The sequence below is a fragment of the Panthera leo genome, chromosome D1 (assembly GCF_018350215.1).
Source record: "Panthera leo isolate Ple1 chromosome D1, P.leo_Ple1_pat1.1, whole genome shotgun sequence".
Classification (NCBI taxonomy): Eukaryota; Metazoa; Chordata; class Mammalia; order Carnivora; family Felidae; genus Panthera; species Panthera leo.
This window is the reverse complement of record NC_056688.1, coordinates 76292804-76310871: the sequence shown is the minus strand read 5'-3', so window position 1 is coordinate 76310871 and position 18068 is coordinate 76292804. Positions and strand designations below refer to the sequence as shown.

The window sequence follows — 18068 nt, the reverse complement described above, 5'->3', positions numbered from 1 at the left end:
TAAACATACATTAAAAAAATATTTTTAAAAAGAAAAGAAAAGAGTCGGATGCTGAGCCACCCAGGTACCCGTGGGTTAATTTTTAGATGTGGTGAAAAGAGTCCAAATGCATTCTTTTGCAAGTGGATTTTCAGTTTTTATAGCACCATTTGTTGAAAAACTGTTCTTTCCTCATTGAATGGTATAGGCACCCTTTTTGAAAATAAATTGACCATATAGGGGATGGTTTGTCCGGGTTCTCTATTCCATTACTCTATAGGTCTATCTTATGCCACTACCACACTCTTTTGATTACAGTTTCATAGGAAGTTTTGCAGTTGAGAACTTTAAGTCCTTCAAATCAGGTTTTTTTCATGTTCATTTTGCCTTTCTTGTATTACAGTTACAAAGTTGAGTTGTGGACCAAGAGCTGGGACCCAACTCTTCTCATCTACTGGCTAGGATTCAGTGATTTACTTCATAACATTTCCCCACTCCTCCTTTTACTACTGCTACTATTACTACTGTTAATAAAAAATTAACACTGACTAAGTGCTTACTATGTGCCAAACACAGATCTATGTACTTCCCACATATTACTCTGATTAAACCCATGATGTGGGATTTTTTTTAACAAATAATAAATCTGTGGTTCAAATAAAATAGGCAAAGGAAAATAACTGCAAACAGAGGATCTAGATATGAACACAGTCAGGCTCTAATTATAGCCTCACTCAAACCACTGTTGATTCTACCTTCCTCATTTCCCCATAAGTCAATTTTGCCATATTCAAATCCTCTAACAATTAACCTGTGTTTTTGCTTCTGTTAGGGCCCTGAGCATTTGAGGTCTTGGAAGTGTGGGTTCATGCCAATCTCTTCAATGCTGTCAAAAGAATACTAGCCGTCAGATCCTTTAAGGCCTCGAATTCTCTTGCCTGTCCAACACAGCCACTTATGCAAAGGATTCCTTCCCACATTTGTTCACTCACTTAATTCAACAAATGCAAAAACATCTGGCCAGGTGCTGGGGACACAGTATTATAAGAAGACAAGTGGAAGTTGCTAACGCTATTCACTGGAGATGAGGCTATGGGTCAGAAAGAATGAGACATCATAAAATTGTAAATAGGTAAATGATTGTGATTTCACACAGTGGAAGTCCTTTAGAGACAATAAAAGAGGAGGAGATGATTGACTTCGTAAAGACTGATCATGATCAGCTAGAGTCAGAGCTACATCCCTCTCCAAGTTCAGGCACAAGACCTTCCAAAGCAATTTCCAATATAAATGCCACTGCCATTTCTGTTTAGCCACTAGTGTCAGATTATCACAGACACAATAACTGGATTTACTCCTGCCATTGCTGCACTCTCAATAGCAAAAAACAAGACCCAAAGGAACGGCCTTTTCATCTATGTCTCTTAGCACCATTTTGACAATTTCCTCTTTTTTCACCACATAATTATATTTACCAAAGGCCTTATCTGAAAGTCCATCTTACAGAGGCTAGTGTCATCACAAAATAATTTGTAATTGGAAGGGATCTCATCTGTATTCTGGAAGAATTGGGCTTATAGACTAAGATGAATGGAAGAGGAGGTCCCACAGGCTCAGCTTTGAAGGATAATCTGTTGGGTCCAGTCTCCCTGTCAAATATGCCTCTCATTAACTGTGCTGGAGAATCAAGGAAGGAGGCAGAGCCCTCTCTGGAGACCTACCTGCTCCATCCTCAAAGCTTTCTGCTTTCCCCAAGCTCCTGGCAAATCACAGTGCAAACACCTCACTGTGCACATTTTACACAGTTTCTTCCTGCTGGGTTAGAAGAATAATTGCCACCTCACTTTTACTGATGAGCAACCCCGGACTCAAAGAGGTTAAGAAACTTGCCCAAAGACACACAGCTATGAAGTGGTAAAGGCAGAGAGTGATCCGGGGTCTCTAACTTTGAACCTATAACAATCAGGATCTTGATGGAAAATATAGAGGTAATTTGGTAATCTGAAGGGAGTATAATAAATTGATTACTTATAGAAGTATGAGTGGAGAGTGGATAAACTACAAGGGATGGTATACAACCACAGAGTTTATAAAAAGGGGGCTAGGGAATCTCTCTTCTGGGCATGAAAAGGCCCACAAAGGGCTATCTGATAGGGCCTGTGGCTTTCAGTCAAGAGTCTCAGTCAGCCCAAGATGACCCCACAGAAAAAGAGGTAGGGAAACTGAGATCTTATCCTCTCTTCCCTCTCTCTCACCTCCTTCCTGTTTTTCCTGCTGATGAAACTCAAACAATCTAAATGAAGAAGAAACCTGCTGATGCGAGCCACACAGGTCAGCCTGACAAGACATAGCGAGTGAAAAAGAGAGGGGAGACAAAGTTTCTGGAAAAGCGAACGAAAGATACTTAGCCCAGACTCCAAAGCTTTTTCCACCATCCCACTGTCTCCCCCTTGAGGGAAGACTGGAGCCAATACCTAAACACACTCCCTTCTGAAGGTGACATTTTAGTTAATCCTCATGATTGCTCACCTTTCAAATAGGAGATCACCTTTTTTCATTTGCCACTTGGCAAAGATGAGCTTTAGGGCAAAGCTCAGTCACATAACTTCTATGTTGAACAGTTTCATGGATTCTGTAAAGGCTGTATTCTATTCTCCACTGAAATCCAGAATCCAGATTTCAGAGTTACTCCAAGTGAAACCCTCGACCCAACTGTAAATGTCGATTCCATTGCTGCCTGGCTCACACTCCAGCAAGGTAAGCAGCACCTCCCACCAAGCTGGGGATCCCATCTACAGCTTAAGTATAGTGAGGAAACAAGATCCAAGTACAGCAAGGAGTCAGCATCAGGGAATCTGTGAAAACCAAGGTCTGAATCTCCCCCGAGGGCAGGAAAGGGCTGTGCTGCCAGGGGGGTTGCCAGGGGTTAGGGCTGGCAGGGGTGCCCTGAAGATCTGAGGTCAGTAAACAGAAGGAAATCTAACGATTTGCAAAACTGATTGTGTAAAGTTGCAGACATCAAAAGCCAGAGACCAGTGGACCAAGAAGGTAAGAGCTAGGAGCATGAGGTAGTGAAGAAGGGGAAGGCAGGCCTGGGAAGAAGCTGCAATCAGGCACTGGCTTCCATGGGTCTGCCATTGCACTTCACGTGGAAGGGGAAGCAGCCACAGACAGAAGCCACATTTCCCATAGTAAAGGCCTAACAGGAGGTTTCTTGGCCACCAGGGTTGATGAACTCAAGCAGGAGCCATGCTGGCCACTCAGACCCACTCATATCCTTTCCTGTTTGAACACAGCCTTAAAGATGCCCTGATGGCAGGAACAGCCATGTATAGAAATGACTCCTGGTATCACCTCCTTGTATTTGTCCCCCTCTTCACTTCCCCTCTGCTCAGATGTGTAAGAACCATCATTATCAAAATCAGCATCAGCAAGCATCATGGAGGTGTGCCTCAAACTCTTACCAGGAATTGCACTAAACCACTGATAAGCTATGGCCCCACTGCTGACAGCCTACCCAAGAGCCATTTCCCCCTCTTTCTCACAGTACCTCAGTTTTGTTGGAGCAATGTGCCAGCACCATGGAAGAATGGTCAGTCTAGGACAATCATAGTGACCCTTTTCCCCTTTGCCCATGGAAAGCATCCAGAGATGATGCTGAGGATAACACAGTAGAAGGATATAAAGGATCTGTCAGTCCCAGATGACCTGAACAGAAACTCATCTCAGGCACTGCCTCATCTCAACTTCAAGTGATCATTATCCTTACAGTTTAAACCACTTTTATTTGCAGCCTACGGTGTCCTAATACATGTGCGTGGTCATATTTAATTCTAGCTATCCATTAAGGAAGGCATTACATTTGCCTTAGGATCAAGGTTTAGGAAAGTTAAGTAACTTTGCCAAGAATCACGTATCAGAGCCAAAGTTGAAATCCAAGGTTGGCCAACTCCAAAAGCTTGTGCTGTTAACCACTAAACTATACTTTCTCTCATTGCGTTCACCCAATGCCTGACCCAGGATAGCACCAGTTCTGCATCGGCCACACAAGATTTAGCACTCTGCACATGCTCAGAACATCTGACCCTCATTACATACCCATTTCGATGTTGCAACCCTTATCTCAACATAAGCTAATTGCCATGGTCTCTAGCTACACAGCTGAGACAGGACATGCTGATCAAGGGCAAGGGTTCTTGGCTCCCTGCCCCATTGCTATAGCCACTGCTGGGTACAGCCCAAAGCAGGAGGCTACAGACCTACAGGTGAATACTGCTACATACTTTGCCAAAGCTCAGAACTGCCAAGGCACAAGAAACAAAGCAGCCCTAATTCCTCCTGAATACGTTCCTCTCCACACCTGTGATGCAGCAAGGGTTTACTCTGTTCAGTGATAACACAAAGTGAAGAACGATGCATACAGTGCTATCTCATCATGGAGGAAAAAAATGCTTGTATATGCAAAGAAAAAAATCTAGAGAATGCAAATATAACAGTTAATGATCACCACTATGCAACAGAATTAAGGACAGGGTGGTAAGTATTGTAGGGTTGTAAGTAGCTTGCGCCTTTCTGTTTTTATTATTCACTACTATAACAGATCATGTAGCTTATACAGGAAATGCATTGATAAATTTATCAGATATTCCATCGTATAAAGCTAAAAAATGCCTATTCTGTAAATTTTCACACCAACCTTCATATGGTTGCCTAGAATTTCTGTCCACATAGCTTCTTACACGTTTTATTTTGTGAATCTGGCAAGCACCTTTTATAATTTAAAAAATTGAAGAAAAAAAATCTGTTGAGCTTCACAATAAGTCTATACCAAAATAGCATAAAATACTCATTAAAAAGAAAAAGAGAAATACTCACGAAACCCTGCCCAAAGGGCTTAATTTAACAGGTTTGATAGGAGGCCCTTATCGCAAGCTTTAAATGCAGTTTCAAGAAGGAGTTCCACAGAATTTTATAATGGTGATACAGCAACCTTACAGGACACACACATGTACCACCCAACTGTGTTTGCTCTCCAGCAGAAGGGGCACATTGGCCCTTAATCCTACCTGTGATGGGTTTATGTTCATACCCTATCTGTAAATCACCTACACTCATTCATGCCTGCCAGAGCTCCTGCAGACACGGGACACATGTAAATTCAACTTGAGAGTGAGACATGGTTCAACCTTGTGCTGTGAATCAGACCAGGAAATCACCAAAAGCCTTTTTATAGATTAACTGCCTTCCTCTAGAAAAGAATAATCCTCCCAAGTTCAAAGCAGAAATTCGAGGATTACTTCATCTTCACCATTCCCTGTGCCTAATATTTACAAAACACATTGAAATTTACAACACACATTCCCATGAAGGTTCTCACTGGATCCTCCCTATTACCCTGTATAAGCAGACTGGGTAGAAACAATGCCCATACGGCACAGAGACTGAGGTGAAAGAACAAGGAGACTTAACTAATGGAACCATTTAGAAGGCTAAGATCACAGGTCAGAAGCCACAAATGCAGACCCCTAAACCAGAACTCTTCCATTGATTCATTATTCAGGTATCACAAGTATTTGTTGACTGCTTATTACATGACAGCTGTATAATATGTACTGGTGATACAGTGGGGAGTTCTCAGGGTGCTTACAGCCTGTGGGAAAAGCAGACATCAATCAAATGACCAAAAACTACTCTGCAGGAAAATGAGCACTATTTTATGGCCCGAGTAGAAAACACAAGAGACTACTTTTCTCCTAAAGATTAAGGGTAAGTAGGATTTAGCTTCATATTCTAGAAATGCCATGTACAGGATCCTGTGGCATAAATGAATATGGTTCCCTTAAGGAACTGAAAGAAACTGAGGTCTGAGAAGTGGGAAAAGCAGTGCAAGAGGAAACTAAGGAGGGAAACTTGGGCCAAACCAAGTAAAATTTCTGAAAGCTATATTAAGGATTGTGACTTTTATCTTAAAAGTTACAGGAGGTCATTACATGCACTTACCTACATGTTAGGGACAATGGTAATCAGGTTTGCAAAGCGAAGTCCTTACGTATCACCCTAATGTCTACGAAAAATTGCTATCTGTGAAAATTACTCTGATTTCAATGTGCTCACCTACATCCTGTGCCTCACTCTTATTAGCTCCTGCAGGCTCCAGTATGTATCTAATTTGATACTAATAAAAGTAGCAATAATGACATAAGTCCTCTTAAATGGGGGTCCCCCACCTAACTCTCTATTTCATTTCCAGTGGTTTTTAATGAGACCTTGTGATTGCAAAGTCACCTTAAGGAACACAGAGTATATTACCTTGAAATTGTGAATATCAGAATTTATATTGAAACAGTACAAAACCACCCATGTAACACTGGGAACTCCTGTAATTCATCTCTCGCACATTTGAAGAAATGGCCAAATGGCTCATTTGCAGTCAGTCATGATTTAAGATTAGGTCCTTGGCCATTAGCACAGAGGCCCATGCAACTCATACAAATCATAAGAGGATGATGGGCCATTCGAAGGGCTGACCCAATATCATCTCTGTGGTATTGAAACCACAAACCTATGAACATTCAGATTCCAAGAAGGAAGGAGAGTCTTTAAATCTAAAAACAGAACCACAGAAGCCTTCAAGAGTCTGAAGACCAAGAGTGGTTAGAATGTACAAGACAGATTTTGGTCCAACAGGGAAGTGGCCCTGGGAGGTGACCACTACCCCGGTCTTAGTAGGTAGCACATAAAACTTGGCCTTTGTTTTCTACAGTTTATAAATGGGATACATTGTACTTTTTCTGTGAGAAGTTAAAAGTTTTCTCTTGTCACAAGGGGTGTTTGAAAAAAGAAAGAAAGGGGCGCCTGGGTTGCTCAGTCGGTTAAGCGTCCAACTTCGGCTCAGGTCATGATCTCATGGTTTGTGGGTTCAAGCCCCGCATCAGGGTCTGTGCTGACCGCTCAAAGCCTGGAGCCTGTTTTAGATTCTGTGTCTCCCTCTCTCTCTGCCCCTCCCCCACTCGCACTCGGTCTCCCTCTGCCTCAAAAATAAATAAACATTAAAAAAATTTAAAAAAAAAAGAAAGAAAGAAAAAGGAGGGGAAAAATGGAATGTTTTCATTTGGAATAAGCTCCCTGAAGAAATAAGAAAGGACCTCTATACCCAGGCTCCAGTCTGCACAGACTTCCTATATACTCCTGGATTAGTCACTTCTATTCTCAGCACCTCAAAAGTCCCCAACTATAAGATGCAATGTCTGCTTCAGAGGGTTATATTGAAAAACAAATGAATACAGGAATCAGCTCTAAAGAAATATGAAACACTAACCTCAACTCACTAATGATGAAGCAGTCTGAGCTTCCCGCGGCATGGCGCTGAACCTCTGAGGCTAAAATATCAAAGAATTCAAGAAATATGAATTGTACATTCCCCAGCTTTTTCTTTTGCCTGTCCTTCAAAGATGGCATCAGACCTGGAGAGCAGGTATTAGCAAAAGTGCACTGAGTGAATGAGTGAGTCAAGTATTATGCTGAGAATGTACCAAGATGTCACAGCCTGGAGCTATCTACCTCTGGTGGAAATAAAATTCCATTCTGATTAATACGGGCATTCTGAGTATCCCAACAAAGCCAGCTTATAGCCCCAATCCCAAGCCTGTAAGTTCGAGTGTGTGAAGTTTGCTGTCAGGAAAGTTATATCCTCAGACTAATAGACTCTAACGAGTAGAGATGCAGCATGACATTGCTGAGGAAGAGTTACAGAAAGCATCACACAACAGGTCCTCTAAAGAGAAGGGGAATTATTTCCACTCTAATTGCCCAGCAAAACCTTCAGGTGAGGGTCCAGGCACATTAAGCAACTGGTTTAGTGAATCTGGAACTCCTGGTGGTAGAAACTCACAAGAAATTAAGAAGGATGAGCTAAGGGACAAAGTCAACTGAATTTGGGGTTAGAACAGGGAAAACAATGTGCAGAAACATTTTCCCTGTAAGCTGCGTCATCCTCACACGACACTCCCACTCCTGCCATACCCCCTATAAAAAAGCAACCAGGGTTGCCTGGATGGCTCAGTTGGTTGACTGTCCAACTTCGGCTCAGGTCACGATCTCACAGTTTGTGAGTTTGAGCCCCACGTCAGGCTGTGTGCTGACAGCTGGGAGCGTGGAGCCTGCTTTGGATTCGGTGTCTCCCTCTTTCTCTGCCCCTCGCCTGCTCATGCTGTCTCTCTCTCTCAAAAACAAATAAACATTAAATTTTTTTAAGCCACCAAATAGGTACTTGTATCTGTACAGTTGTACAGATACAACTATACATCTGTTTCCTTGTATCCAACCACCCTGGCTGCTGTTTAGCATTGAGTTTCCAAAAAGATAGAAGAATGTCCTTACAACAGTGTAGAAAAGCCATTCTTTTCAATGACCACATCAGTACCCCTGGTCTAACTAAAAAACTAACGCAATATTTTTAAGTAAAAAGTCCTCATGGCTCATGCATTTTTTATTCCCCAATGCTCTATTCCAACGAGTGAATCCTAACAGGAACAGAGACAATATATAAATGTATTCTTTAAAAAGACAAGGTTCCTTCCATCACATGTATTGTTCTAGTTTGACTTTTCTCTCCTTGCTTTCCTTTTTAAAAAATACGCATATCCACCAAAAAGACAATAAAATTATAACGATAAAGATGCAAGCATCGATATTTTTCCTACAAGAAAACATTTATTTCTCTTGTAGCCTATTTCCCCTTCCATTTATCTGGTATAGACCCCTGTCCATGCAATACAACGACAATTCAGGATGTGTCTGAAGGCATGTAGATGAAATCACTGAAGTTGGAAATGAAGTCCTATTTCCCTCTCTATTTTAATACATCTTAGGTCTATGTATGCAATAAAGTGCCTTCTTGTCAATCTACTTATGGCCTCATGTAGCCAACAAACCACCAAATAAGGGATAGGTTCTACTGTATTCCTTTTCAGTCTTCTCCATTTACAAATCTAAAAAACACCAGAGTACAAGTTCATTAAGTCCACTGGGGAATGAGAGAAGATGAAGGTTCTTGAGAAGACAAAATTAGAAATAGGTCTGCTACTGATTTCATTAGAAGACAAGGCAAAATTAAAGTTGGAACCTACCTAACAAGGTTGGAATGAGTAGGCCACAGGGTAACCAGCATGGGTAGAGGTGTGAGGGGCTCAGTCAGAACGAGCCATCCAATACCCTAGTGTCTCAACTGCCTAACAATTAAGCAGCTACTCTCCACTTTGCCAAAGAATCTACAGCACTGGCCACCTGGATCTTTGGATCCAGTCTCCCCCATTATTTCTCCGAGCTGGCAGCAAAGGCTTTTTTTCCCTTCAGTGTTCAGAAAAATGTTTTTCAACAGCATAACTATACATCATCTGCTGGCTACAGTGCACTGCTCTATCTTGTAGATCATCGATCTACCAAGGCCTTCATTGCCAGGTCACCCAGCACCTCCCAAAGGCTGTCGACTGTCACATGTTGGGTAGAACACTCAGAAAAATAAGGAGCAGAAGGAGAGAACAAAAGGCCAATATCCCTTAGCATCTAAAAATGCATATGCAGCATCTATTCCAGCAAGGAAAGAGACAAGTGAGAAAAAAAGATTGGGCATCTAGGGTAAGTAGTCTTTGTTCACCAGCAGCATGCTGCAATGTCAACCCACTTATCAATCCAGATCATTGCAAACCCCCTGCTTGTTTATACTATACTAAGGGCCTGTGATGATGGCAAAGCTGAGTTGCTCTCCAGGGTCCTGAAGATTGAAAAAAAAGAAACATACGCCCTAAATACTGTGATGAGGTAAGATCAGAAAGATACGCAGAAGGTCAGAGTTAGAAGGAAACGCAAAAATTATCTGTTCCCAAGCCCCTCACTGTATACCTAGAAGGGCGAGGCCCAGAGACTCTATACTACTTTCCGAGGTCATACCAAGTTAACAATCTCTTTCAGCTCAAGTTGGCAGTGCAGAACACTTTTGTGCTAAAAAGCCAGATTTTCCAAGTAGAAAAACTCATACTCTTTATTTTATTTAGGAAATTTTAACAAGTGAGTTTCCTCACTCAGTGAGACTTCACCTGGCTTTACATCCTCTCATAAAAACCATGATATTTTTGGCTCCTGAGAAGGGGAGGGGGAACTAAGTTTCTGTACCTCCTCACAAATAAAAAGGGGAAAAGGTCATGCCACATTCTCAAGGATCAACAAAAGACTTTATCACAATGGAATATCTTCTTTCCTATTCACCATAGTTACCTTTTTTAGTGTTTGTTTATTTTTGAGGGTTGGAGAGTGCAAGCGGGGGAGGGGCAGACAGACAGGGGTGCAGAGGATCTGAAGCAGGCTCTGTGCGAACAGCGGAAAGCCCGATGTGGGGCTCAAACTCATGAACCACGAGATCATGACTTGAGCCAAAGTCAGGTGCTTAACCAACTGAGCCAGCCGGGTGCCCCATAGTTACCTGTTTTTAAAGAGATTCTACAATTACATACCTGTTGAAGAGACTCTGTTGGTGTAAAAACCATTTTTGTGCTGCACTGGCAACCATGGAACCAAAACTGTTGGAGAATGTTGCCTAAGATTTGGCCATCAGAAGAACTTCAAGGACCTGATCGATATCAAATCCTACATTGCACCACAGATCAACATTACACACTAGGCCCTGATCTACGCGACATGAGCTACTGTTTTTATACAGGTGAAAATCTGACTTTACTGCACTCTTTTCCAATATATTTTAACATCTTTTCTATATGATGGCATATATTGATGTTTCATAATGCTATGTGTTTACAAAGCAGCTTGAAATTATCAAGATGTTGCATACACTCTCTTGCTACATTCCTACAATCTTATGTTAGAAGAGTCACTATGATTTCCCTTTTTACAGATGCAAGTGCAGTTCCTGGCAAATGAGTGAATGAACAAACTAAGACTCTTCAAGGAATGTAAGACACAAATGGCCTGATTTCACACTCCTGCATAATGCATGGAAATCCCATTTTATAAATGGCAAAACCAAGACAAAGATTCAGCATTCCTTTCAGTCCAGATTAAGCCAGAGAGCTCATATGCCTCATCACACAGACAAGAGCTCTCCCTTTCCTTTTCTTCCCTCCCCTCTCTCATACTTCCTTTTCTGGCCCTCCCTGCAAGCTTTCCCTCAACTTGACACACTCATGCATATACACTCCTCTCTCATCGACACTATGACTGGCTTTGTAATACTTACAAGATGACCCCTGTTCCAAGCCAAATTCTCATGTGACTGATACAGAATCAGATCACACAGTGGCAAAACTGTATAGCTGCAGAAACTGTAATTCATTTTCACCTGGGAAGGTAAGAGGAGTCTGAGAGGCCAGTCCACACCCCAGTTCTCCCTCCTGTGATCTACCAGACCTGAGTGTCTCCATCAGGAATCCAGCAATCCATCATGAACTGCCTTACAACGTCTCTTGTACTGGTGCCTGATATTGTTAAAATTTGCACACGGGAATATCCTCTCTCTCTAGCTTACTTGCCATCTCTTCCTGGACAGAAGGTCTGGAGCTGATGAGTTAGCTGGACCTGAGGCATATGCTGGTTTCTCAATTTTATTTTAATTTTGGTAAATTGTGCGCATGTGTTCCAGTTTGTGAAGTGAATAACGTATCAGTTGAAAAGCCAGGAGATTGAGTCTTGGCCAGGATCTCTTGGAAGCTATAGCCTTTGATGGTCATCTCTTAATTTCCCCCTCCTTACTATAGTGAAAATGTTTGTAAAATCAATGTAGTACATTATACGTGTGGCTTAACTACATTAAGGAATTTAGGTTTAATAAGATGTTTGTAAATTCTTTGGGAGCTCCCTGAAATGAAGATGCCATATAAACATACTTCATTATGAAAAACCTAGAGAAACAGATGCTCATATCCTGAAGTTATTCTGAAATATTAGACACAAATGTTGAATTACTGGCTTGTTCAGTGATTTATAGTAAGTTTTCAAATTCTGCATGCTCCAGATCAGTTGTATGCAAAAATTCAATGTGCTCTGCAATAAACAAATAGCAGGTGTTAAAAAACTTAAGTGTGTTTGTTGTCTAGACCATGATCATGATGTTCACTGTCAGAGTGACAACTGCACTGCACACGTGTGTGCACACTTGTACAAATCTGAAGCAATGAGGTGAGGGTTCAGAGCTGTGTTGCAGTATGACTGTGTAAGAGAAATTTTTCCAGCAGTGAGGCAACAGGAGGTTTGCTTAGAGTAGGGACACCTGCATATTGCACAAAGTGCTGGGTGAATGTACCATTAGAATGATAAACACATTTGAGTCTGTCCCTCAGCTGTTGAGAAGCTCGGCTCCAGTCACTTCAAGATGCTGGGAATGACTTTTTTCAGTTCTCTCCACTGCTCAACTGCTATTAGGAGTTGTCCAATCAGCCTGCTAATAGGGTTTCAGTCCAAGTCTATGCTTTCTCTGATATCTGGAGGCCAGGCCCAATCACTGTGGGGGGCCCTAGTGGTTTCAGAATTAAAAGTGAGTGAATAAGCCATGAACTTTCAACGGCTAGGACTCTTATTTCTTTGTATCCTCCACAGCCTGGCAGAGAGTGTGTCCAATACATTAATTTGATAGGTTGACTGAAAGTTAAAAGTTACCAAACAAAGGGGAGGAAAGTCTTCTGTGGTGAACAGAATGCTTATGCACTGAATCCCAGATGTCAGTGGATTCAGGGCTCAGAGTAATGGGAACAGGCCACAGGGTGAAAGGAGAATGGAATGAGACAATCTGAGGACGGTTAGCACAGGCCTCATTCTTGTCTTTGTTGGCAACTATTAATATAAAGGCAGCTGGAGAAAAACCCAAGGCAATGGAGATAATCAGGCTAGCCGCCCAACAGAATGGTTCCTTTTCTGTTTCTAGCTTGAGGTAACCTGCTACCCATACTTTGGGAGCTTCTAAAAGTAGGCCCAGCTCAACAGCTAAAGCAGGAAGAAAACTAAGTCTCCGAAGCAAGCAGGAAGTGTAAAACCACCAACTAAGATAGCAGTCACTTCTCTTGTGACAATTAATGTAATTAGGTCTGAAAAGGCTGTTTCTCAATTCTAAGCTAAAAAGGGTGCAAAATCTCACCACATACCACTTCTTCAGAGCAATAAAATTGCCAGGGAAATCTTCCTATTTCAAATGTCTTTATGGTCCAGAAAATTTTGGAGCATTTCTCCCCTCAGAAGACTCCCTAATGTGGTTGTGACTATGTCCTGGGAAGTACAGGTCATTAACACTTTACAGAGGTAGCGTGGAGGGACAGAAAGACTAAGGCTTGGGAGTTAGATCTTGGTTCAAAGTTTTAAATTATGTATCTCTGAGCCGTTCTAATTCCAAACTTGTGCAACAGGTCTAATAAATTGTCCCCACATTAATATCCTAAGAAATATTATGCCCAGCATGTTACCTGGTCTGTAGTATTCAATAAACACAGGTCCCTTCCCCCATGCCAATGCAATGGGTTCCATCAGGAAGATTCTGTATCCTACCAAACAACTCCAATATCAGCAACGTAAGATGTGTGGGAGGAAAATACCAAAAGAGAGCAAACTGATCACATTGAACCAGGCTCTGGACTTCCCTCAGCTTCCAAGTCCAGTGCCATGGTCCCCCACGTTGGGCTAAATGATCTAGCAGTTAGAACACTCCTGAATCAGACTTGATTCCAAATCCCAGTACAACCACTTACTAGAAGCAGGACTGCAGACATATAATGTAACCTCTGGTCTATCATTTGAAAACAAGAAAGAAACAGCATGACTATGGGATGAATTAACCTACATAAAAGCTTAGCACTGTGCCTGGCACAAGTCAACACTCAATAAATGTTACCACATCACTGTTTGTCACTTAACCAGCAGAACTCTAGTGGGTAACAGGTTGAGAAAAAAGTGTAACTCTAAGGGGAAAAGCAACTCAAAATAATCTCAGGCAGTATGAAATGAATAGTTTCAGGAGTAAAAATCAGCCTTTGTAACATTCACTCTCTGTGAGAGTGGCCTATAGAAGTGGTAGACCAGTATCATGATAAATGGACCAGGACATTTGCCACTCTAGAATCAGCTAGTGCTAAGAAGAAACTTGTGAAGAAGGTAAGCCTACGTTATTCACTAGACAGTGCCCTCTTTCCTTAATCTTTTCTTCTTTCCTGAGGGCTCTGCTGCAGGTACTTGGTTTCCCAGGATCTCTCATGTATTCAATGCAGCCTAGCCTCTTCTCCAGTTTTCTCCCCTTCCACCTAAACCAGTGGTTGTGAAATACCACTCCATTTACCAAAGCTAGACCACCTGCATAAGAGCTACATGGAAAGCCTGTTAAAAATATAGCTTTTTAGACATTTCCACCCTCAGGGAATCTGATCCAACAGATCAAAGATGGGGCCTGGTAACTCCATCTTTTTTATAAGTTCCCCAAAAATTCTTACATGTCATCAGCTTTGGGAACTACACCAAAAATCAGTTTTTAACCTCTCCTGTGGCCCAGTTGTTCTGGGTCTTTCTTTCTCCCGATCTATCTAAAAACCTCATTTGTGTTTGGGCCCATGAATCATTAACAGGCAAACAACTTTACATTCTCCTTCCAAGATCTTACATAAAGGACATGTTAGGTCATGAACCAAAGTATGAAAATTTTCAAGAGAAGGAAAGGAATATTCAGCATCCCCCTCAGTCCATTCCTTATAAATGAGGATGACCCTATAGACTATTGGGGGCTCCAGCTCTCTCATCCTCTATCCACTTTGCTCTTAAAAGGGCCAAGGTAGCCAAGAAGGACATACAGTGGCTGAAAGTTTGGAGACAAAGAGGTACCAAAAACGTGCAGAATCCACAACAAACATCACCCTGAGCAAAGATGAAGCACCACTTCAGAGCACCTTATGTGGATTATCTCATTTAGCACTCCCATCTACGAATAGGTATTATCCTAGTTTAGAAATTTAAAAATGGAGATGAAAAGAAATTAACTTCCACAAATTCAGAGCAGGCAAGTGGCTAAGGATGTCAGAAAAGAGTATTTCATAGGAACCAGAGTATCTGTGAAGGTGTGAAACTTTAGATTAGCAGAGATCTATCCTTTCTTCTTTTTTCTCCTCCAGAGATAATATTAGAAAAACAGATAAAACTTTTGGAAGGAGGGATGAGCACTGGGTGTTGTATGGAAACCAATTTGACAATAAGTTATATTTAAAAAGAAAAAAACACTTTTGGAAGGCAGAAGCAAAAAACTGCATAGCAAGAAACCAGCAATGTGTCCCAACTGTTCAGGTGGGAATTACTAAACTAGAGCTTTATGGCCTCTTTCTGACCTGTGGCATAGGACATGCAGGGCCCTTCTGCTCTACCATTTGGGCAGCAATACAGGTGGGGGCTGGGGGGCAACAACAAGAATGCTACTACCTAACTTCTAGAAAATAAGTAGCCAATGAGCTTTTTTTTATTTTTATTTTTTTACATTTATTCATTTTTGAAAGAGAGACAGGGCATGAGCAGGAGAGGGGGAGAGTGAGAGGGAGATATAGAATCTGAAGCAGGCCCCCAGGCTCTAAGCAGTCAGCACAGAGCCTGACACAGGGCTTGAACCCACAAACCAAACCGTGAGATCATGACCTGAGCCGAAGTCAGATGCTTCACACTGACAGAGCCACCCAAGCATCCCACCAATGAGCTCTTAAAGGTGGAAATGGACATGATGATGGCTGAGGGCTGGCTTTACGCAGGCTGCCCAAGTTAGGAAAATAGGGTCACAAGGAACAAGTTGTTTCTATGAAAAATTTATCCAGGCACACTTATTATAATCTGGTTGAAACCACAATTCTTCTCAAGGCCACAAACATCTTCAACAAATCAAAATAGACCAAGACTAATTCAAGATGGCAGAACTTCCCTTAAGCCAGGCATTAATTTGTTCTCTGCCCTTCCAGGTCCTCTTCCAAAACAGACTGCAGAGCTATAAGTACATTCAAATACCTCCTCATTAGAATTGTAGTCTGGAGCTGATTAACCTTGGATTATTCTTCCTTCTGTTTGGTCCCAGAAGGTAGTTTGTTCCCCACATGCCTGTACCTTATCCTGGGCCTAATGGAACAAGTTAACTTTTTGTATCATTAACAAGAATCAACAATTCATGGGCACTGCTCACAATGCAAAAATATTCTCTGTAAGATCACTATCCACAAGGATTTTCAGTGGATTCTAGAGAGGTCAAAACATTCCCCTTGACCACCATTCACCAGCTGTCCAGCCGCAAATGATCCGACAGACACCATCAGTCTTTCTTCAGCTGGAAGCAAACCTGACTCCAGTGACATACATGGGGGACAAGATCTCCTTCCCACCCCAGTTCACAATGCCCGATGAAATCCCCCAGATGTCACAAAGTCTTGCCATCCTCTGGCAAACTGAAAGCCTCATTCCTCTGCAGAGGATGGATGGCATTAATTCCAAAAGATTCAAAAAGCACAGCCTCTTTAAGAAGCCTCCATTTGGAAAAAGATATTTAAGCAAAGCTGTGCTTGATGAAGTGAAATAGAATTAGCTGCTTCAGTGGCACAGGCTTCTCAGATTCATTCTAAGGTAGAATGGCTTATTTGCCTCCAAGTGGAACGAACTCAACAACAATATATCACAGTTAACTGTGAGCACAGCTCCATGGAATTTCAGCTGGTGCCTGGAGTACACGGAGGTGCACTTAATATTCCCCAATCTGTAATCAACCTTTTGTACATTTGTTCCTAATCACAGGATACTGTTTCATCTTAATGAACTGTTTTCTTAGCATATTACAGTTGGTCATTTCAGCACATCTAATGGCCCATTTGGTAGGTTAAATTACAATTAGGGTCCCTTGGTTTTTTTATTTCCCAGCAAGGCCTGGAGGGGTTTGATATTTTTCCCCTTCCCACTGCTCGATTTCAAGGACAGAATCACAAGAGAACAAAAGCACAGACATACCTGTTGCAGTCGACGTGGAGCAGGAGATGAGAGGCACTAATTGACAAAGCGACCTTGTGCCACTGTCCATCTGCCATCCGGTATGGAAGCGCCTCGGTCCTGGGCTTCCCGTTATGTATATAGTGATATCGGATCTCATCCCTCAGACCACTGCTCTCTAGTTCAAAATAGCTGTATGGAGAGTAACAAAAATATGTTTGTTTTTACTTCTGGATCCCACAGTTATCAATCCTCCCTACTCACAAACTCACCACCCAGTTTCTCAGAATCTAAAATTAGCTAAACAGGATACAAAGATCTAATAACTAAAAACCACTTGTACTGCATGGAATCAAATTCACCTATCATTGGAGAACCTCACAGTGACACCCTGAGCCTCTGAACCAGAGACTGTTTGATCCACTCTGACTTGACAGGCCACAAGCTAATTAGCAAAGCTTGGTGCAAGATCTCTTCAACACTTAAAGGTACAGTTCAGAACCCTCTAGTGTCTAAAAAAGGCCACTCATGTGAAATGGGCTTAATGATGCTTCATTTTATTTCTGGCTCGTCTACTTTTTTAAGAATTAAAGGAAAACAGAAGTCAGGTTGGGTATCAGGAACTGAAATAAATTGAGATAAGGAAACATTACTAAACACATTGCCCCCTAGACAAAAAGCCTTAAGTGGACAACAGTTCCTATGTAATGGAGTAGGGGAAGAGTGGCTGAAGCCACTCACATATGGACAGTATCTCAAATTATCATGTCAGGAAACAGGCAATTGAGTCTTTTCTCTCCCCAGATTGTTGTCACATTTTCCAGATCCATGAAAAACTCAGCATCACCACTGCAGTCTGCACTTTTGTCATAAAATGCAGCAGTCAAGTTTGGGACATTCCTTCCAGACATGCTCCAGGGCTGATACTTTGAGTCCAAACCTCTTCTGAAATGCATCATCGTCATTAAATCAAGCCTAATCTCACCGCGAGGCATTGCACTAGGCATTTAACATATACTATCTAACTCATCACCCTGACAAACCTAAAAGGCCGATAGCATCCCTAAGAAACTGAGGTTCTAGAATATACCTACCATGATTTAAAT

The 18068-nt window shown here is 41.9% G+C and overlaps 1 protein-coding gene across 3 annotated transcripts in view; it reads right to left on the bottom strand.

Moving 5' to 3' along the window:
* Positions 1-18068, bottom strand: part of NELL1 (neural EGFL like 1) — an 876810-nt gene that overhangs the window by 726276 nt on the left and 132466 nt on the right. For all 3 annotated transcript variants that reach the window (XM_042906351.1, XM_042906353.1, XM_042906352.1), the window contains exon 4: positions 16984-17154. In XM_042906351.1, the coding sequence (XP_042762285.1) occupies positions 16984-17154 (171 nt within the window). The remainder of the gene's footprint in view (positions 1-16983; positions 17155-18068) is intronic.